The following is a 22,655-nucleotide window of genomic DNA, read 5'->3' as shown; positions in this document are numbered from 1 at the left end:
AAATCAAATTCGTCTTCTCACCTTGCTGATCTCCAAATATGTTGCCCTGGTGTAATTTCACACCCTGTTTGAAGAAAGTAGTTCAAAATAACTGAATCCATTTTTGGTAAGCGTGACAGTTTTGAATTTTTCCATGGAATCCACACTTGTGTCCCGTTACACATCCTGTCGTCTCTGAGAAAGGGGTTCAGTATCCAGTTGTGGAGCTCTCCATTAATACTGGTCACTAGGTTTACAAAAAGCCAAGGAGTGGTAAAACAGAAGACGATGGATAAACCAAACAAACATGGACGACCAGACGGACACATAAATCCCGTGTATCGGTAACATCGGTGTTCACAGGAACCAAAGTTTCCAGCGAGCATGCTTCTTGGAGTCAGCTTTGGACTTGCGTTTTGGGGTGGAGGTGAAGGCCTCCTGGGGGTAAGGCAGGGGGGCGAAATGAGCATCCTCCGTAGGGCAAAGCCTCTTCATCAGCGGCTGCAGCTTGTCCTCCTGCTGCTTGAAGTCCAGCTCCACACTGCCTCAAAGAAACAAAGACAGAAAATCAGTTCAAACACTATCTAACTGCTGCATGCAGGTATTAACACCACCATATCCACGTGTTATTATGATACAGGCTAAATACCATACATCATCATATAATTCATTTTATTTTAATATAAAACCTCCCTGTTCTCACACTTTTCTTCTGCTTTTGTTAATGTGCTGTTGCTGCTTGTTGCTGTTAATGTACTATTTGCATATAAATGACATTAAAGCCACCAAGCAAATGGTAATCCATGCAATTTTCAGGAAGACTTTTATTGTGAAACATATGCAGAATTGATCAGAATGAATGAATCAGTGAGTTATAGCCATATTTTTTCTTATATACACAACAGTGGAATGGTGGGTGTAGAATGACTGTTATTGTTTTGACTAAGTCATATAACTCTTTTTTTTTTTTCCCCCCCTCTTATAATTTTTTTTACCTGGGTTTTATTCTGAAGTAGCTTTTACTTTGAATAGGCCGCAAACTTGACCATTACTTGAGTACTGGTTTTTATTTGATGCATTTTACCATGTATATTCTCCATTCATCGACACTGAAAACACTCAGGTTTCTTTTCCCGCTTCACGCTTCTTTTAATCTTGACATGTTTTGACTGCCACATTTCCCCTCTAACCATATTAAGTTTCCACGTTGTGGCCAGTGCTCACTTGACCCCAACACAGGCATCTGTCAAAGCACTGCTCAGCCTGGCAAAGTGACCTAGATTTTCTGCTTACTTCATCCTTATTTCCCAGTAAAAATCTCCTACTTTAGACTTGTCTTTGATCGCATCTGGCTGCCCACATTGGCCACTGTCGCTGCTGTCGTTTTTCTTATTTGCATTATTATTGTGATTCATAAAGCGAGAGGGAAGCCCATTAGCCCAGTGAAGAGCGCTCGGTCACTGGAGGAGGTGTTGAACCAAAGATCATTTGCTTTGCTAAAACTGAGATCAGAGCCCGGGTATTGATGTGAGCCCGAGGATTTTAGTTTATATCATGATGCTTTGATCCCTGCACAATATTACAACATCAGCAAAAGGTAACTGGAATGCAGAATCATTACATTTGTGGGAATTTTGTACAGACACACACACACAAGCTTGTTTCATTACCCTCTTGAGGGACACTCATTGACGGGATGCATTCCCTAGCTCCTTAACCTAACTGTAACCATCACAACTAAATGCCTAATCTGAACCCTAAAGCCAAGTCTTAACCGTCAAAAAGCAGTCTGTAACCATGGGAACCTCAATTTTTGAGACCCCATGGGTTGGTGTGCAATCACACACACACATACATATACACACACACACACACACGCACAGAGAGTCTTTTCCTTCTCGGTGTACTCCACGTTTCCCCAGGGTGCTAGGGGATTTATCTGGACCAGCCATCATTGTAATCCCACGCCCGCGCACATCTGACTACTAGGTACTGCTGAGAGAAACTCAGATTACAGCCTCAACTGTGGTTAAGTGTAGGGGGACTTTAATCTGCTAAAGCCTCCTCCAGCCACCAGCCTGAGTTGGGTGTGTGCGGGTGGGTTTGTGTGCGTGTGTGTGTGTGTGTGGGGGGGGGGGACTCTGACAGACACACTTACATAATGGCAACAGGATCCACCTCATGAATACTGCGGTTTGTCTGGTTGCGCGCTGCCGTTTACCACTGTGAGAGATTATGCGGTGTCAAGGTGAGCAGGGCGGTCGGCTGCCTGCACTGATTGAAATACCAGGCATCTGTAATGATCGCCTGTTGCAACACTAAGACATCTTTTTTTGAGAGATATATAAAGGGGGACTACTTCTTTTAAAATCTACATTGAATAGAATCCCATTACAAACTACTGGATGTTGATCATGATTAGTATGCCAGGTGAGCTGTAGATGCAGATTATTCTGTCTGTTGCATCTCAAAGCACAGCCAAAAAATCATTTCCAGGAGCTGGAGGAGGACAGTCTCGAATGAGGTGTCGCAGTAAAACTCGACAGTTTTTATTAGGTACGTTGATGGCATTGGCATTGATTAGAACAAAACAGATGTAAAAGTGGGTGTCTGAAAGGGAGTCAAGTGAACGTTGGGTGCTGAACCAGACACTCAGCACTTTGCATTTGTTTGACTCAGGCCTTTAAATGGAGCCAAGAACGCTGCAGCTATTAACAATAAATCACTGGCTGTTAATTACACTGGTTTAAATCCACTTCAATTTGTGCAAAGTCAGTCAGAGGTTTTGTGTGTGTGTGTGCGCGCATGTTTGTCTGCATGTGGAGACAGCTGCATGTGTGTACAAGTATATATACTGTGAGTCGGGATGAGTTTACTCCCAACCCGTTTGTTGCGTTGTAAATGAACTCGAAACAACTTGAAGGAAACATCTGGGCTGCGTGACAGGGAGGAGTCATGTGGTGCCGATCATGTAGCTCAATCAAATAGACGAATAGATATGATACTTAACACTACAGACGACTCCAAAATCTTCATTTGTGAACAATATTTGTGAACCCGAAATGGGCTCCATCTAAAAGGAAACAATGAATCATGTCTTTTGTTTGGTTTGCCCTAAGTCAGTGCTAAACTTTGGAAAAAACCTGGCGGCCTTGAACCAAATGTTAAGCCCTGCACACGAAATGTCTTTAATGCACGGGCTAAGCGATTTGTCCTGAGGTGTCTTGTTCGACTCAGTGAATTCTCCAAAATGAAATATCTGCTTTGAAGACTGAGAAAAAAGGTACAATAATTCATGCCTTAATGTCATTTTACCTCGACTCCTGCAGCTCTCTTTACTCAAACCACTCAAAGTCTTTCTGGCATAAATCTGGTCGAATGTTCAGCAGCCAGAATTTTTAGCAGGTGCCAGGAAAAGAGACCATATTACTCGTTTTTTTTTTCCAGCCTGCACTGGCTTCCAATTGAATTTAGAATTGATTTTAAGATTTCACTTATCACAAATGAATTAGCTGCAGACTACAGTTGGAGCCTCCCTAGTCCCAGGAATATGACCCATAATCGTCTCTCATTTCCTGAAAATCCGCCTTATTTTGAAGGATGGTTGAGCCGTGCCGGCCAGATTTGGAATTTAAACATTTCTGCCTAAACCATTTTTAAATTCCCTTGAGAAACCTTCTGTTATAAACATGCTTTTACCTGATCTCGTATAATTTATCCTGCCTGTTTAATCCAGTCAGTTTTGGATTTTTATTATCATTTTACTCTTACACTTACTGATTCCTTTTTGTTACTGTTGATTTGATTTTCTATTCTATGAAAACATTCTGCTACCAGTTTTAGAATTTATTTATTTTTTGGTTTTTCCTTTGGTCAGGCCTCAGGGGACAGCTGACGTACAAGTGCGAACACAGCCCTCAGGCTGATGCTGTATAATAAGATCATGATGTCCTCGGAAGTCCAACTCAAGCTTGCATATTAAACATAATTCATGGGCTGCAAAATTAACAGGAACTTGCGGCTCTAATAAGTGTAGTAAGGCAGCATCAAAGAATCCTGTGATCAATGACTGAGTGTAATGAATGTGTGGTGGTGTCATTGGTGAAGCAGTATGCTGATTATTTCATTGTGTCTTTTTCATCTTTTGTAATAAATACCCCCCCCCCCCAAAAAAAGGAAAAAAAAGTCAATTAACACTGTGCAAGCAGACATATCTCTTTACCATTTTTTGTGACTTTGGAGCTGTAGTGTAGTTACTGTGTCATTTTGTGTCGGATGTGATACACACACACACACACACACACAGATAAACGATAGCAGTGATAGGATTTTCCCTGCTCTTCACTGTAAGCCTCTAATGCTGCAGAGACTGTTGTTGCTGTGCATCGATTGTCACAGGTTATTGTCCTGCTTGGACACACAGCCATTTAACCAGATTAAAAAACCTATTATTTTTATTGCTACACTCATTAGACCTATTTTCAATTTATGCTCTGAGAGTATAGTAAACATTATCAGTGCAGTTAAATTGACAGTACTTGTGCTGCAGTCTTTGCCTCATTCAGCTCTTGCCTTTGGGTTAATGCCTGAGTTTCTCCAATAACTATAGGTTTACTATACATTTCCTTTTATTCTTTTAGGATTATCTCTCTCTAATTTACCTATCACATACTGATCTAGCTTGCAGGAGATATTGATGTGTACTTGTGTTCCTCGCAACCTTAAATTTGCCTCTTCTTAATGTCAGAGATACTTGAAAGTATTGTATCAAGTATCATATAAAGGTGACCAAATACAGAGCACAGCTTTATGTCCACCATGCTGAATCGGTAGTGTAAACATAGTAATGACTACAGTCAATGCCGTCTGAATATGGCCACTTGTCCTTCTCATGTGAAACCGATTTAGCATTGCACCAATGTAACATTGTTGCACTCACAATGGACAGTAAAAAAAAAAAAAAAAAAAAAAAATCAATGCAGCAAATCTGGCAGAGATCAAACAAGGTCTGGTGAACCCACTTCTTTCTAACCCTGCACCATCAATTTCAAACTCTTCAGTCTTCAGTCCCAACGCTGCCTCAAGTGACATCACTTGTGGAAATGTAACCTGCTTTGCACGGCTCCCTCTGGAGCCACAAAAAGCTTTGTACAACTTTCTTCCACATGTGCATTAGTGCTCCCCAGGACTACTGATTTAAGGCTAAAGAAATATCAAGAGAAACCAACACTGAAAGCTGTTTCAGTCACACCTCTCCGACTATTTTTGTGACAGTACAACAACATCAGTGTTCTTCCACCTCTTCTATCGAGGGAGGACAGTCATTAGCCGCACAACTGCAAGAGGTTGCTTGATTTAGCTTGTCAAGAAAACATGAACATGTGATATTTGAAGTGTTTTCCGATGAGGACAGTCTCTGTATATGATGCATCTGGTACAGTTCTGTTGCGGTGATAGACTTCAGCTGTAGATCCAGATCTTGAGTAGACCTCGGCAGGGGATTAACCTGTGAGAGCCTGGAATTCGTGGATCAAACAACAGTGTGAACATTTGGAGTTTGAATCCCCCCCCCTCAGACCATTGTTGCATGTCAATCCCTCCCTCTCTGCCATGTCTCCTGTCAGATTTCACGCTTCACTGTCGAGTCAAACATAAATGTCACGACATGATTTCCAAAAGATAAAAGTTCACTCTTAACATCTGAGCTCACGCCTGTTTCTGGATGAAGTAAATCCTTTATTCAATGTGTTTACATTCCTCACATGACACACGTTTATGCACAGTTTACACCACTTGTCCCACTTGATATCATGTATGTGATGTCAAATAATGCTGTAAATCTTTATTTATTATTACCTCTCATTATTATTTCTCACTGTGTTTTTTCCAGGCTTAATAAAGCTGTATAGCTGTATTGTAGTCAGACTACATCTTTACACACACTCTCTCCAGATTTCCAGCATGCATAATTGAACAACCTATAGATTCATGATGCTCTGAACACAACATCCTGTTAGCTGTTGATCTTAGCCAGTGTTACTTTGAAGCTGAATCTGCTCCTGAATTTAATTTGCTACCCAGGAGAGGTGAGACAAAGTAGAGGTGAACTGGCCTGTGGGTAGGGAACAGCAAAGAAAGGAAAACTTAAATGTCACTGGAAAAAAAAAAAAAAAAATCTGCATAACTTCATTTTAGAAAAAAAAAAAAGAAGAAAAAAACGGCGAGTGAAAAGATAATCATCTCATCTTTGAAACGTACTCAAAAGGCCTTTTAATGAAAGATTTATTAGTCTCTACCCGGCCCAGTTATCAGCATCTCCTTATGAAACTGTCACGGGCCCTGCTGCTGTGTCACTCCATATTTTGATTTTTTGATTTTTTATTTATTTATTTATTTTTTTTTTTGGTGAAAGTGAAAAAGTGAAGCGTTGTTGGCATTTTCCTGTCCCCTCGCTGCCACTCCCCTGAGTGGGTTGTTGGATCGGAACAAATTGAAGAAGGCACTTTGGACCTTGTCAGTCTTTAACCTCTCTCACCCACTTGTTCTCAGTCTCGCTATGTCTCTCTCTCACTCACTCCCACTCCTTTTCCTGTCATGTTCCTGCTCTCCAAAAAAAGTGTACGTACAAGAAAAGAAACTTGTCCATTCCCCGTGCCACGCCTGACCTCTTACTTCAAAGTATTCATTGCAATACACACCTCTCACCTGCCCTTTACCCCACTATAAACTTCTGTGAGTCTTCATCGCTCCCTGTCTCCTTCGTCCTCTCTCTCTCTCTCTCTCTCTCTCTCTCTCTCTCTCTCTCTCTCTGTCTGTCTTCCTGTTTCACATTCTCACCCTGCCTCCGTCTTTGTTTCCTTATCTTCGGCGGGTGTGAATGTGCTCTTCCTGACTGTCCTCACTGTCCCTTCACAAAATCTGTCCTACCCAAGGATCACTCTTGTAGCTATGGTAACTAGCTTGCCACCATGTTGGAAAACATCATTATGCTCGCACAAAAAAAAAGAGATATCATCCCCCAGCAGAGTCGTGCAGTAGGACAGTCTTGCTGCTCAGTAATTTCCATATGTTATAATGTAATCAGCTCTTCAGCCTTTAGCAACGCTTAATTGATTTTCATAGCCTTGCACAATATATTGGAGATTTTTTCCTCTTCTTAAATACCCATTCCCTTGTTGATTTTTTTTATTATCTATTTGCGCTGCACAGTGTTATTTAAAGAATATTTTACCATCTGATAGGTAGGTTTAATGATCAGCTGCTGTTCCCAGTGAGTTAAATTCAAGCCAGTGACAAAAGTAAACCAATGGGGAAATAGCTGTAGTCCATTGTGAACAATAGTACCCGGTGGTGGGGGCGTCCACAATCGACTTCCTTAATCACAACTACTTAAATCTATCTCCCTGTTTGATCAGCACATTAGCCCACATAAATGCAGCGTGAGGAAAATGAGATTATGGGGTTTTCTGCGTCAAGATGCATCACGGCTCAATGCCTGTGGTCTGGAAACATTTTCAAATCCACGGCTTTTCTGCGCCGTCCTGTCTCTCCGTGTTCTTCCTATCCAGCCGTCTTCCTCTGTTTGTCTCTCATGCTGTATTCTCTGACTGTTCCTCCCCCTCCGTCCCCACCTTTCTCAGTAACAGATATTACATCACCTGGCAAGATGGAATGAATTGCAATAATCTTTTCATCCCTTTCTCGCCTGTTCTGTTTCAATGTCATGCGCGTTGTATTAAGCATTGAATCCCCAAGTTCATTTGAACACACACTGCTCGCTGTTCGGGAGAGATAACATATTCTGGAGAAACGACGAGATAGAGAGAGAAAGTTGAGGGAGGATGAAAGAGAGAGAGACCGAGTTCAAGATAGTTCAAAATGAGGAAAGCGGGACCAGACAAGGACGAGAGACTACAACAGCTTGTGTATTCTGTTTGAAGTCCATGCCCATAGACTACAGCACCATATTGATCTGGTGCTGTTGTTATGCTAAGGATGGGCTCTGAGATGATGCCATATACTCTTGGACAAATTGATTATGCTGAAGAGTGCATGGCTGGCTCCTTACCGGGCCGCGTTAAAATGATTTATGGACCCATATGTCCACTCCGGCCACGAGACCAGCTTCATCATAAACACAAGAGTTAGGGGTTTGGCCCTGGCACGAAGACACCAACACGCTCAGGAAAAAAAAAAAAAAAAATCCTAATAGGTATTATAGACAGCTATTCTCCCCACGTACACTGTGTGTTCCTGCATGGTTCTGCTTCGTATCCTGTGTTCCTCCACCTCCAGAGAGGTTGTTTTCATGGAGATCTAAGTAATTAGATTGCCATTTAATCCTCCTGCCTGTGTGAATACAACTGCTATATTTGATTCTGTGTCCAATCAACACAATTTACCATGCCAAGCGAGTCTCTTAAAGGAGAACTCAGGTCAATTTAACAGATTTCAAACATCTCACTTAGAAAATTTCTGCCCTTTATCAACTTGAAACCCTGCCAGGTGCTGGTAAGGTTTGTCAAAAATTAGCGTTTTATTTTGTATTGAGTTTCTGTTTTTCTGCTCTTCCTCCTGCAGATGAAGCGTTTCAATCGATTGTGGCAGATCTAGGGAAGCCGAATGTGGAGTTTTGATGTTAATATAGCGCCTGTTTGAAGACAGCTGTCGTGTGTGTGTGTGTGTGTGTGTGTGTGCACGATCAGCGCAGACCAAGTCATGGGGACAAGTCTGAAATGACTTTGTCGGTGACTTTGTCAGTTTCTCCATGGGGATTTTCAGGTTAGAAAAATGTAGATAAGACAGATATGTTGGACCACTTGCTGACACGTCCTTATAATTGGCTCATATTCAAATGGGCACACTTAATCATAGCTTTTATTGCAGCCTGCATTTTGCATATTTTAAACCCCTCATCGGGATTTCAGGTCATGGAGCTATATAAATGAAACACCTTTCCCTACACGCCAGTGATCAGTATAGGCACACTCTGAACTGCCAAGAATATCTTGAGAGACAGAGAATGGAATTGCTCATATTCTTAAAATTTAAATGTGTTATCACGCTGTAGCTGGTGCTCGCAGATCTGGAGAGATGGTTAGTGAATGTCTCTGGAGTCTGCAGAGGCTTGCACAGTAGGGTAAGCACGGTTGGTTTTTACTCAGGCAGGCAGAGTGTAGATGGACGATAGGTAGGCCAGAGGGAGCAGGGCCTTCTCTTCCCCGGGTCCAAATCACACAGAGTTAGCATTAAACATGGTGCTGACTAATTTATAATACTGGACGAGGTCCCATCTCAGCAGTTTGTCCTACTTCATCCATCCTTTAACCCTGTGTCTAACCTATTGCCTCTTAGCTATTTATGCCCTTCCATTGTCCTTCACATCACATGCAATCATCCAGCTCATCTCACTTCATCCTGCTGACATTGAATCATTGTAAAATCCACCTTTCCTGTTGTCCAGCCTGCAGCTATGCGCGGTGGACCTGCCGCGATTTAAACACACTCCGCCTCTACGACAAGATGCACCTTCCTCAGCTCAAACATCAGAGGGAGCAGGAGCTGTGCCCCGCTCCTTCATTTTCAGGAGCCTATTGAAGTTTGTCCAAAGGCCTATCAGTTATTGAGAGCAGCAGATAGAAAATGATTTAAATGTCTCTTCAGAGGCGAAATGCCGACTGAGTGGAACAGCAGTGTCCACTAAAAACAGTTTTATTGATCGCCTCTCACCCATCTACTCTTTAAATCTCTGTTCTTTCTCATCTTTTTTTCCTCCCTCCTGTTCTATTTTGACTGTTGAAATCAAACTTTTTTTCTGGGCAACAAACAGAGAAATGGTAAAACACACATTTGCACATTCAGGGCTGCGACATGCAGTTCTAGCTGTGAGCAAAGAGCGCTCATGGGGCCTTCAGACTGTCAGCGTCACTGTGTTTCAAAGAGGAAGTCTGACAGAGGTGTCGGGACCTGCGAGGCTCTGTCATAGGTCAGAGCCACTGACTGCAAACTTTAAACTGACCCCACACGGTTTCACATTAGGGCTGTAACTAATGGCTATTTTTGTTAAACGATTAAACCATCTGTTTATGAATCGCCATGGCGTCAGTTAGGTCACTATTTAAGTCCAGACTCTCAACAACTACTGGATGGTTTGCCAAGAAACTTTGTACAGACCTTCATGGTTACCTGAGGACGCATGCTAATGACTTTCTTCTAGTTCCTCTGTGAGGGACACATTTGCAGTTCAGAGCGATGGCTATTGGATGGATTGCTGTGAAATTTGCTTCAGATATTCAAGGATAAATTCTAATGACTTTGATGATATTCTGACTTTTATCCAGAATCGTCATCAGGCCTAATTTTTAATTTGTCCAATACTTAATTAATCACCAAAAAGTAAAAGATTCCCATCAAACAAGCTAGCAATTCATTTTGTTTGATAAGCTAATGAAACCAAATCACTTTCAGGAGTGATGCCAGTTAATTTTGATCGACTATTTGTGTCACATACATAAACACATTCACACACAGAAGACCAGGCAGCAAAATATTTACACACACATCCTTGATAAGGAGACAACTATGTACCCTGGTAGACTAATGACTCTGGACTCGAGTCTGTGCTGGTTGTCAAATAAATTGAACTGAATTTGAAAATATAGTAGAGGCTCAGTTGGCTTGGCAACAGCACACAGTGATAATATTTCATGATGTCTGGACGGTAATTAATTTCACCTTTCGCTGCCCTGTTCTCACTCACTCCACAGTTATGCATCCCCCTTACTTCTCAAGCATGTGCCCTTTTGTCTCTGTGTCTGGCTCACGCTACACCTGCTGAGCCGCCTTCAGTTAAGAAAGGGGTGTGAAGTGACAATAGGAGAGTCGGACAAAGATGTATAGATTCAGAAGAGAGTGTGATGTGTAAATGTCACACGTCCCCAAGTGCTCATTAACAGCATCCACGTTAGTCTTGCATCACCTGCCCCGCTGCCCTCCACCCTTTTCCACCTGCCCTTTTTTTTTCCCCCTCAAGGAGAAAGAACAGGGCACATTTGGATCATCATGTCTTTGAAGAGTAATGGCCACTAACCTGTAAATAATGCATGCGCTGTTCCGGCATGTGTCACAGTTGGCCGTGTCCTGTCCGGTTCGATAGGAGAGTCTGCGGGGGAGATAAGAGTCGTGAATGAGTAATTATAGGACTTGTTAAGCTGCTCCCTCACACCTTCCTTTCTCATCTTGTTTGTCATCCCTCGTTAGTAGGACCGAAGTAAATGAGGGTGATGAGGAGTCACGCTGCCCTCCATGAGTGGCCCGTGTCCGGCAGCCAGGGCAGAAAGGGCGCTGTGTCGGCCATTAGCTGTGGTTGACTGATTGGAGGGCAGATAAGGCAAAGTGCTACAGGGCAGCAGTGAAAGGTAGTTTTCATCAGGGAGTTGATTCAGGATTGTTACATTTACAACAATTACTCTACAGAAAAAAAAGTTAGGGTGCATATAAGGATTATTTTCATTATTGCATATTGAAATACGAGAGAAATGCCAAACACAAAGACGCTCAACTTCAATAATATAAAACTGAGAGATGCAGCAAATCCTCGACCCAGAGAAGATTTGCCATTTTTTCTTGAAAATTGACTAATGATTGATTTATTATCAAAGCAGTTATTGATAAATTTGAACTAATCATTAAGTTGACTTTAAGTCAAAACACCAACAGTTAGTCTTTAATTATTTTTTCCCAGTTGATATGAGAGAAATACAGGAGAAATCCAGCCGTTGATGAATCCGTTCTGTAGAGGACAGCATTGTAAAGCATACAGTTAGAGTTATCTCCAGTATGAACATTTATTCTAACCATTTATTGCCTAGAGGGAAAAAAAACAGAATCATTTGGAGATTAAATGTGTCCTCTGAGGAGATAAAATTTGACAGTTTTGTTTAGGACAGCAGCCACTTGGCTTTACACAGTCAGCCCGTCTTAATTTCATTGTGATATCGATTCACTGAATTCACATTCAGACCAATCAATATCCTTTTATATTACATTGCGTGTGTCCTGATATTGTTCAATCATTGGTTGTCACTGAGATAAAATATTGGCATGAACCTAGTTCCCATTATAGATCTCTATTCCTCAAGGGGCAGCTAAAGAGCAGGTTATGGTCATGAATGGATCCATTAGGTTACATGCTTCAAAGGCTCAATGGCTTTCGTATTGGATTAGCATGTGGGAATGTGCATATTGATTGACACTAAAGTGTTTCTCCTTGTAATTTATGACATATTACAGTGGACACACTGTGGACTCACTTAACCGATGACACGGACAAGATGGAAATGCTTTGTTGGTTGGGTTTTATGGTTATGACCTGCACTGCTGCATCAACAGAAAACAGTCTTGTAAACCCGGTGCAGATGTCGGGCCTTTAGTAGCTGTTACTTATCCAGGTAGCATCTTTCATCAGCCACTCTCCTTCACAGTCAGTTGGTTATATGGAGACACACATAATAGCTACCAAATACACCCATCCTCATCCTCCTATTAAAGAAGTTTTTAATTTGTTGACAGCATTTCCCAAGTATTTGCTCATTGACTTTGTCATAACATGATCACTTTTCCAATGTCTGAAGTATTATTAGTAAGTTTTATTTGCCCAGATTTTGAGATATCTGTTTTTGAGATATCTGCCTTCACCCCATTATAACGGTGGTCAATGCATTTTCAATTATGGTGCCCACAGCAATGAAATACTACATTAAAAAGAATGAACAGCGACTTGACTTTCCAGAAACAATGTTGTGGTTTCTCTGGGTAAACACTGAAAAACTGTTCCCAGTGTTATCCACAGTAATGTGGGCTCTGTTTCGGCAGAGAGATGTTACTGTTGAATTTTACATATGAGGCAGAAATCACGGCGGCTAGATACCACTCGAGCTAAGTGAGAAAATGTTTTTTGGTTCATTTGTTTGCCTTTCCTGTGTGAACTGACCCTCTCTCACAAACTGTCAGTGTCATAAATCGAGGTTTCTCAAAATGAACATGGTTATGAAAATCACCTTGATTCTTCGCTTTGAGGTTAATGTGTTAACTTTCACATTTAGTTTCGTCTTTGCAGGAGCAGAGACATTTTTCAAATCTCTCTCAGGGACTCTTGTCACACTGCCCATAAGGTGCAGCACCAATAAAAATTAAACCTATCATAAATTTCCGCTCCTTATCTGCTCCTTTCTGGGCTATATGCTCTGACAGGTATATTAGATGTGCTAATATCAATATTGTTATTTAAGGCTGTAGCAGAGTGAAGTAATGGGCAGAATCTAAGACGAGGATCAGTGCAATGATATGAAGAAATTTACTTGGAAGATTGCAGCTCGGGTTAATTGCCATTAAGGGGCTTGCCCTTGGAGAGGGGGTGACAGTGCAGCGGGGAAGGTCAAAGCCACAAAACCACAAAGCCACTTTCCACCCGGATGAGTCGATCGATAAGCGGGTCCACGGGCAACTGGATCACATCCTTTGAAGAGCTCATCCTTATTCTCTCTATATCTCGCCCCCATGCTGTCTAGATCTTTCTTCCCCCACCTCTGGTCCCTCCCCACCCGTCTGTCACACTGAGTTGATAAGAGAAAATAAGAGAGCAGAGCTAATTTCGGCAAAGCCTCCCTGGGGGGAGCGAAGCCAAAAGTGCCATTAACAGTATATTTTTACACCCTCCCACCTTTGTGCTACTAGGTGAGCTCTCCCAAAGGTCACTGAGTGGGTGGGAGTCCAAAGGCATAAAAACATGCACACATACACAGTGTTAATAGACAGACTAGCAACAAGTCCCCCATGAGTGTGATTAATTGGATCTGGCCTGCCAACAGTGGCTGATGATACAGCAGAATTATTCCCGAGCTTTGTGCCGTTGGATGCAACCAATGGTTTAGTCAAGAGCTGCATTGCACCCTTCACACTGTGTTGCATGCCCAGGGCAGGGCTGTAGTTCAAGGAGGTGTGTGTGTGTGTGTGTGTGTGTGTGTGTGTGTGTGTGTTCGCGTTGTGTGGGGACATTGAGTAAGTCACTGTGCTCTAAACTCCTATTTCTTCCAGGGAAACAGAGCTAAGGGCTTCTCATATAATCTGGAAACTTCTAATAATATGATAACCAAATGAGATATAGCCTCACCCTTCTTGACGCACTCCCTCACTTTCTTTCACATGCTCGATTTCTAGACGTTTTCCTCTATAACTGTCTCTGTTCCCGTCGAGCAGAAAACAGGAAGTTGTTTTGTGGACTGGATGCCCGCTCATTTTCTGCGTAGACGATGTGCAGTAATTTACATTTGCGGTACCTCCAGTTATCGGAGGGGCATGAAACTATCATTAGTAAAAAGAAAATTTAAAAAAAGTTACTTTGAGTAACTATGTTAGAAACTGTCTTGATATTTTATAAAAGTCAAAGGGACAAGTCTTTGTACCTAGAGACTGTCTGCTATTTCTCCTCTGACAGACATGGTGATTGTCGTATGACAATAGCTTCGGCCATCATTGTGTTTATGTTTTAAGAGGTTATAATTCACCCTCTGAGCAGCTATGTATTCAAGTCAGATCAGCGGCTACCGTGAGTCGGTATCATAAGGTGACGAGCAGAAGTCAAGTATAAATACGACAGAACACTTCAGTGAGAAACTGAAGTGAAGACTGAAATGAAGAGCCGAAAATTCTGATTTAGCAGTTTACATTAGTTCATTGTTGGATTCTGGCTTAATTTTACATGTATTGACCAACTATCGTGTGATGGTTTGTCTTCAGTGGCTGAATTTGCAAAAGCTTTGTGAGGTTTTATTTTTGAAATCTTATTATTCAGTGGTAAAAATTATTTCAGGGACCATCTCCATCCTTCTCTCTCTCCCACTTTTTCCATTCCACAGACTTGTTGTTTTCCTCCTGATGTCACTACAATCAGGGGAACAGTGGAGAAATAAAAGTGAAATTTAAGGATCATTACTATGGAGAGTCTCTACTTGAAATGACTTTTTGATCTGGAGTGTTTTTAATTTCAGTTCAGCAGAGATAAATGGTATATTACACTCTTTTATTTTTTCTTTCTCTTTTTTCTTTCTAAAGTTCGTGTGTGTGTTTTTTGTGTGGCAGGATTATGTTTTTTCCCAGTCTCAGCACATTACTCAGGGAATTTCAATTTGTGTCTGAGCAGCATGTCATGAACACATGCGTGGTGATAAATGCATGTAGCATTGCATTTCCTTCCATGAAAAATGAATGCCATAGAACATAAGCAGTTATATATCAGATGTAATTGCACTCACAATTCACCTATAGCCTGTGGGCAATCCTATTTGTTGTGTCAGTGACATTTATGTAAGGGGAGTATGAAGCTAATGTAGTGTGACTAAAGCAGCATTAGAATTTCTGCTTGGCTCACTCGAAAATCCAACTTTGGGAATTGGAAATATGTAGAGAAGACGGTGTTCATGTACAGAAGTGGAGGTTCAGTTGGGCTTAGATGGATTACAAGGGGCTTACACTGCTCACTGACTTTTAACTAAATGTAGGCGTCTGTAATTAATGTATGGAAACACATTGTGATTGTTTCTTTATGTATGTGACCAGATGGCACCATTAAAGAGCAGTCACTGATTTTCCTCTCCTCTCCTCTCCTCTCCTCTCCTCTTCTAAGATCTCCTCCCCCGCCTGCCACTTTAGACACATCTGATAAGCCAGATGTGCTTTGCAACACATGGCGCCGTGGCTTCCCATGCTGCACCACATGTCCGCTTACTTTTTCACTCCCAAAACACTTTTATGAGTTTGTCGATAAGGAGAATAAGTCTGCCTTGTGCAAGATTGAAAGAGGATAATTGGCTTTTTTTTTCTTCTTTCTTTCTTTTTAGGTGGTGTAAACTCAGACTATTGTAAGATTTGTTCCTTCCTCGATCCTTGTTGAATGGGAGTTTCAACCTGTCGTTCTGTCAGGTTGATATTGAGAGTTGTTTTCATACACTTTGAAGAATTTGTTCTTGTGTGTGCTTTTTCTTATAAGCTTGACAGCTGTCTGAGCGGGTGTGTGCGTGCGCGTATGTGTGTGTAATTCTCACAGGGTTTGAACTAGCTCGCTATGACGTTGATTATAAGGATTTTCTCGCTCCGTACCTTGCCACAGCGCTGGTCAGAACAGATAGGGATCTGAGTGGCGAGGCCCAGCAATTCACTCGACAAATTGGCCATTTTGTTTGCTTCATCCCTTTGGAAAGACAATCCTCTATTTCAGCTGGCTTGATGCTATCTGCAGCCCTTTTGTATATACTCAGTATCCATTGGACAGTAAATGGCTTTTTCACAGGCCATGGCTTTTTCAAAGACCTTGGACTTACTAGATAAACATTACAGCGTGCAGCTGGATAAGACCAATTGTTGTCTTGTTTAGTATTTTCCTTAATCAATAAAAGAAAGTGTCACTCAGTAATTTGAGAATGATATTCATTTTTTCAGCATCAAAAGTAATTAAGTTCCCATATTGAGACATACTCAACATTTAATTCTGCATGATCTTACACACATACTACACTACACATGCTAATGCATTCAGTGGCTAAATTAGTTTCAATCCAAATTAGCAAAAACATGTCTGACACATCCCAGTCTTCGTGATTGCATTCACAGCGGCCGTGTCTCGTACGCGGGTCTTCTTGACCCAAATCGAGTGAGGTGATTTGTCTAAATACGTTCTCTTCAGCAGCTCTGCCATATCTGAAAGGGGAAATCATCATAAAAGGACATTGTGCTGTAATAGCACGACGGGGCACATCCAGGTGAAAGCCACATCATCCCAGCTACACGCCACTGTGATCTCTTTTTTTTTTCTTTTTTTTTTCTTTTTTTTTTGTGACACTCTTTGGGTGGTTCAGTCAAGGCTCTGTTGAGCAGCTGTCACACTTACAAGCTTGTCCCGAAGATCTAGAAATAATGTGACACATCAAGAGGGTGCTTTTCCTGTTCACGCTGAATCGTGAATGCGTTCTGTGTCTCTGATGTTCCCTTGGCTTAACCCTGTGAACACCAGGCCCTTTTCTCAGTTATAATTAGTAGAGTCAGTGACATTTCTCTTTTTTTTTTTTTTTTTTTGCCAGTTTACTTTTAGTGATACCAGTGTAAAGTTGGGAGGCAGCGATCTAAGTTACTGAATCTGGTACAGTGGTGTTCCATGAGAGTGTCATGCAGTAAGCTGTATAGATTTTAAATTTGGGGAAAAGGTTGAAGTATTGGAATATTTAGTAGAGAACGGCTGGGATTGGTACATCCGTATTATAAAACACAGGCTATAAAAGACTTGAGATGTCTTACCCCTCTCTGTGGGCCTCCCCCTTCTCCAATTCCTGGATGACCCCCAGCAACACCTTGATGGTCTCCTGGCTGGAGCTGATGAGATTTTCCATGGCCTGGAGCTGTGCTTTAACATCCTTGTCCTGATTCATAGGCACTATTTGCTTACAGGCCTCCTGTGTTTGGTCGGGCGGCGCCCCACCAGCCTCCCCATCTCTACAGGGTGACAGAGGCTCCTCCATGCCCCGTAGAGGCCGAGCAGATAACTGTCCTGTGTGGCACTGTGCCTGTGTTGTACAGCCTCCACTGGAACGTGGTAGCGTCTCACTCTGCAGCCCGTTGAGCTGCAGGCCTTTCTTCCGCTTGCTCCGCACAGATGGACTGTCCAGGCACTCCACCTGTGTAAGGGAGTTCCAGGCGATGGGGCCCGTAACCTTGGAGGCCCTGTCCGGCAGGGTCCGGGACGAGCCCTCCTCCAGATTGAGCAGCTGCCTCTTGGCCGAGCGGTCTGTAACGGCCTCCCTGTGTTGTAATCCTGTCCTGGCTTTGGACGGGACACTGCAGAGCTGGTACTCTGCCTGTGCTCCGGCTCCACTTCCCCTCGATGTGTCTGCAAGGCAGTCTGTGTCTGCAGAGCAACTGAGCAGCAGAGCGTCAGAGCACAGGCCATCAGGTGCAGTGTGCTGCTCCACTGTGGCAATGCACTCATTAGTATGGAGCAGAGCCCTGGTCCTCCGGACTCCACTCCCCCCGCAGGCTCCCTCCTCCTCCTCCTCATCTAAACCCTGCTCAGCAGGCTTGGACTGCTTCACCTCCATGACAAAACCGTTATTCTGACCTTTATAAGTTTCCACGGCCGCTACGTCTTTAAAAGTGTGGCCTTTTTTGCGGTCAAAGGGAAAGGTCTGATAGCGTTTCTTCAGGTCAGGGGACGTCTGCACGCCTGTGCTCCTTGTCACATTAGGGATGGATCTGCGTGCAGGGACAGTCATGTACTTGCGGTATGCCACTTTGTATGAGATCGGCTTGCCACCTTTCCCCGCTGCCTGCAACTCTGCCTCCCTTTGCTCGTTCTGTGCCTCGCAGATATCCTTGAAACGCACTTGCAGGGCCTTGTTTCTCTTCCTCACCTGTCGACTGGCTTCCAGGGAATACTTCACCTCCAGCGCCAGCGAGGTGGAGGGCAAGGGCGCTGCCTCCGAGTCAGACTCTGAGTTGGTGAGCATGCATTTGCCACCCTCCTTGCTCACCATGTTTCCTGAGAGGCATAGAGAAAGATGCGGTGTTAATCATTGGTAATGAATGCTTAGACAAAGACCCACTCAACAGAACACACATGCTCTCTTAGCTTAGGGGGAAGGGAGGAACTTGAGCAATTATTTAATGAATATTATTAAAAAAGTGCTTTCATCAGACACCTGTCATTATGCATGCCAACAGGCAGAGCAAATACACATTTTAAAGGAGCAGATTTTTTTTTTTAAGTTTTAAGTCACTTCCCTGGATAATTGAGTATAACAGGAATAATTCAGTTTGGCATTGAATTTATTTGTGTCATGCAAGTCTAAGTTTCAATATGAACAGTATATTTACCCTGGGAAAAAGAATCCTGTTTATTTCCTTTTTTTATCACATTTTGCTGGGGTGTTTTTATTTTCTTACCAATCCGTTCTGTTTATTTACTGAAAAACTGCAAAGGGTTATGGTTTTAGTGTGCCCTAAAAATAATCTCAGCAGATTTCCGTGATGCATCTAATCATCATCTCAGTGACACCAATAAGTCCCAATTTCAGCATCATTTTTTATTCATTTATCACTGCCAGTTGAAACATCCTTCACCACCAGTTCCTCCTCCTTTTCTCCCGCTTTCTAAGTATGTGTTTTTCATTTTGTAGATAAGAGCTTTTGTAGTGGCTATCAGTTGCTACACATACAATCATACACATTCTTACACACTCAAAAACACCTAGTTATACTGAAGACTATGCCTTAGGTCTGCAGTTTATTTCCATGGATAATTAGGTTCAGCATTACTCTTCACTCTCTGACCTTTCCCTCTCAGTTAGTAATTAAGCAAAAATAAGAATTTTGCCTATTTGGGGGCTCATTTGCTGTCCCTCAGCATATGTGACTACGCCGTCTGTTCATTTGCCATTTTCTAAGATAAATGAAGATGAGAGAAAATGCACGGGGGAAAAAAAAAAAAAAAAAGACGGGGCATGATACCTGCAAACAGACAAACTTTTGTCAGAGAACTGTAAAACAACCCCCCTGAGGAGAAGCATCCTAAGCAGAGATAATGAATTATCTTTCCCCCAACTACCACAGGTACGGCAGCAGCATCACGACTCTGCAGTTTGCCTCTGAGGCCTTGACAGAAATATAATTCTCCCGCTGCCTGCTGATTTACAATAAGCGAACACTCCACACGCTCATATAGATGCTGAATCAGATAGGACAATTATCCGTCTCAGCTTATCTGCCATGACTGCTCTCTGTCAACAGGGACTGACTTCCTATTTCAAACCTGTCTGTTTACTTACCTGGGAGCTATACAATGGACGTTTTGTCTCACTGTCTTCTCAATCACATTATCACCCTGGCTCTGGATTATTAAATTGTATCATGCTGCGTCTCTGGCTCTGGTAGGACAGAGACAGCTGCCTGTCTTTGTCCATCTGATCTAAGATCTAACATAAGTCTCTTTACAGACATTAATAACCCATCTTAGAAGCACAGAATCATTTGTAAATACAGCAATTTTAACTGTTGGCTTAATCGTTCAGCCATTTTTCTGCAAAACATACCCTGGCAATCTGCCTAGTAAGGACAAAGTAACATTTTCTTAGCATGAATATATGAATAAAAGATTTAATATTGCCAGTAAAAGCATTCCCAAGATTATAACATTCTTGTGTACATAGTTGTGTATGTTCTCCAGAATTGGGAGAGCTGCTCTAACCCCACACTTGCATGAGAAATCAAGACCGTTTTGCCGTGAATAATATCTTTGCTTGTTGCCAGATACCAAATATCTCATGGGCGTCGTGACTCTATCTGTAAAGATCCTGTCGTCTTTGAACAGAGTAAGCAGAAGTTTTTAGAAGTTTTTCTTTTTTTTTTCTTCCCAGAAGAAACCTGTGTCTGAAACTTAAAAAAGCCATTAAAGACAAAGGACTGTCAAACTCTAACACCGCAGTGTTACAGACTGACAGTCCTGCCCCTGAAAGCGTCCAGTCATTTTCAAGTAATGTCGCTGAAAAGACTGTCTGAGAGCAGCACAGTATGCCCATGTAGACAGGTTGGAGACGGCAGCTTTCTGCTGTGCAGGCAGATATTTGTTTGATTGAATAGACAGGTAAATACCGTTGTGACCAGATGACCAGGGAGTGCAGTGCAATGCAGTTTTTGTGGAAACTGTCTAAAAGCTCAACTCAGAGGACATTAAGAAAGGTGCTCTTGTATCGGAGCACAGACACTTCTACAACACGGCACAGGAATTAGTTACACATAACACAGTATTCACAGAAAAATCTCGATACTTGTTTTTGTCTTGTCCCACCCCTCATTACATGAGTGGACAAAATACAACATATTGACAAGTTCTCAAGAAAGAATCAGCCCCAGTGGGTGCAGTTATGCAAACAGAAAGGACAGGGGAGTTTGAAAAAAAGGCAGTTAGTAGTTATCAGTGGAAACACAAAGGAACTGTGTCACCATAAAGATTTCCACCTTGTATTACATGCATATAACAACTAAATGACCCCTGACCTCTTTGCCATTTGGTGGATTGAGCTGTGAAAGCAGGGGGACGTACAGTGATGTAAAGTGGATGAATCAGGGCTGCATATAGCACCATATAATACATTCATTTTCCAATTATTACCCTGACTGTGCAGCGTTTGAAGCATTTCAGTTCAAGAAAGGCTGATGATTTTTTTTTTTTTTTTTTTTTTTTTTCTTTTTTCCATCTGCTGTCTGACTCTGCGATGTTTGTTCCAAGACTATTATCTATTCACCAGCTTGGCTGTGCTCTCGTGGTCCATCACTGTCAGTGTCCTCTCCATGTTTGTTCAAAGGATGACATTTTGAACAAGACATCACCCTCTATCCCTTGCAGTAGGGGCCCAACTTAAACATTATATTCAATTTGTGCAAAATTATATCTGATTACAATTCAAGATGCCACCCTGTTCCAAAGCATCAGATATTGAGACATGAATGTAGTTTGTCAGCACAAACAGCAACTGTGTTTTCTCATTATTTTTTAACTCTGACTTCTCCGCACTCAGGCTCCACAATGCATACATTTTTCATGGTATTGTATCATGTCCTGATTTAAATTTGATCCCTTTTGACATGCCAGCACTGCAGGCTGAATGGTGTGTCCCAGGCTCCACATATCTGATTTGTTACCCATTGGGTTCAGGCCCGGGCAACTGTAGCAGTACTTGTATCTCAACCTCCGGCTGGAACACCACCCCTGGCCTCTTGCATAAACAGCATGACTCATCACGCAAGGCTGTGACAACTGCCCCTTTTTAGGGTGGCCCTGATCCTTTTTTTTTTTTTTTCAATTCAGGGCAAGTAATTGAAGTGAACTGACCCATTATTTTCTACCCAGTAGGACAGACAAAAAACAGATCTCACAGGGTCATGTGCGCATGGCAAAACACATCAGACATGTTCACATCTGACCTTGTTTTAGCAGCACAGCTCACACAGCTGTCATGCCGGCACTATGGGTTATTATTTGGGTTATTTCTAGGGACGCAACTGCTTTCTGTCCACGATGAGAATCTGTTGAGTGTGGCTGGTTCTTGGGAAGAGTTTCCCTGCTAATTCGGCCATCTTTGAAGCCCTCAAGCGCTCGCAAGGACGAGTCCAGGTTACTACAGTAATGTAATTCATTATTCTTTAATGGAAATGGTCCTTATTCTCAGCACGTGCTCATTTAATGCAACGCACCTTGAATTTAAAAGTGGGGTCCCCATTACTTGCATTATTTTTGAACTGCCTATGACTCAGCTGTTTTGTGATCGGCAGTTGCCTAATTGAACTTTTGGTTGCCGGGGGTAAAATCTTTAAAGGTGGAAATTTTAGTGTCCTGATTCAACCGGGGATTGAATGTTTACCGTAACTTTGAGCCTGACTAATTTTGTTTTATCGCTTCTGCTCCACCGAAGGGAAAATTCATTAATATAGCATGCATCACAAAACAGGTGAATTGATTAAACCCGGGAAATATGGCTATACATGTCAATTAGCAACAACAGCGTAAACAGCCTTTCTTGTTCAAGCGTTTAACAGGGTGTTTCATTAAGCTTTTCCATTATCCTCTATACTTCTTT

General features: G+C 42.2%; 2 protein-coding genes across 2 annotated transcripts in view; one reads left to right on the top strand and one right to left on the bottom strand.

Annotated features, from left to right (window-relative positions):
- The window catches only part of dock1 (dedicator of cytokinesis 1), a 176,730-nt gene that overhangs the window by 76,902 nt on the left and 77,173 nt on the right, over positions 1-22,655 (top strand). The gene's annotated exons all lie outside the window — the stretch shown is intronic.
- Positions 337-22,655, bottom strand: part of fam196a (family with sequence similarity 196 member A) — a 28,219-nt gene continuing 5,900 nt past the window's right edge. Inside the window, exons 2-4 of the mRNA XM_022742744.1 lie at positions 17,326-18,562; positions 11,069-11,140; positions 337-520 (exon numbers count right to left, since the gene is read on the bottom strand). Of these exons, the coding sequence (XP_022598465.1) occupies positions 337-520; positions 11,069-11,140; positions 17,326-18,557 (1,488 nt within the window). The 5' untranslated portion in view covers positions 18,558-18,562. The remainder of the gene's footprint in view (positions 521-11,068; positions 11,141-17,325; positions 18,563-22,655) is intronic.

This window comes from Seriola dumerili, unplaced genomic scaffold (genome assembly GCF_002260705.1).
Source record: "Seriola dumerili isolate Sdu_G_001 unplaced genomic scaffold, Sdu_1.0 BDQW01000068.1, whole genome shotgun sequence".
Taxonomy (NCBI): Eukaryota; Metazoa; Chordata; class Actinopteri; order Carangiformes; family Carangidae; genus Seriola; species Seriola dumerili.
The sequence above is the reverse complement of the archived record's forward strand: the minus strand, read 5'-3'. Positions and strand labels throughout refer to the sequence as shown.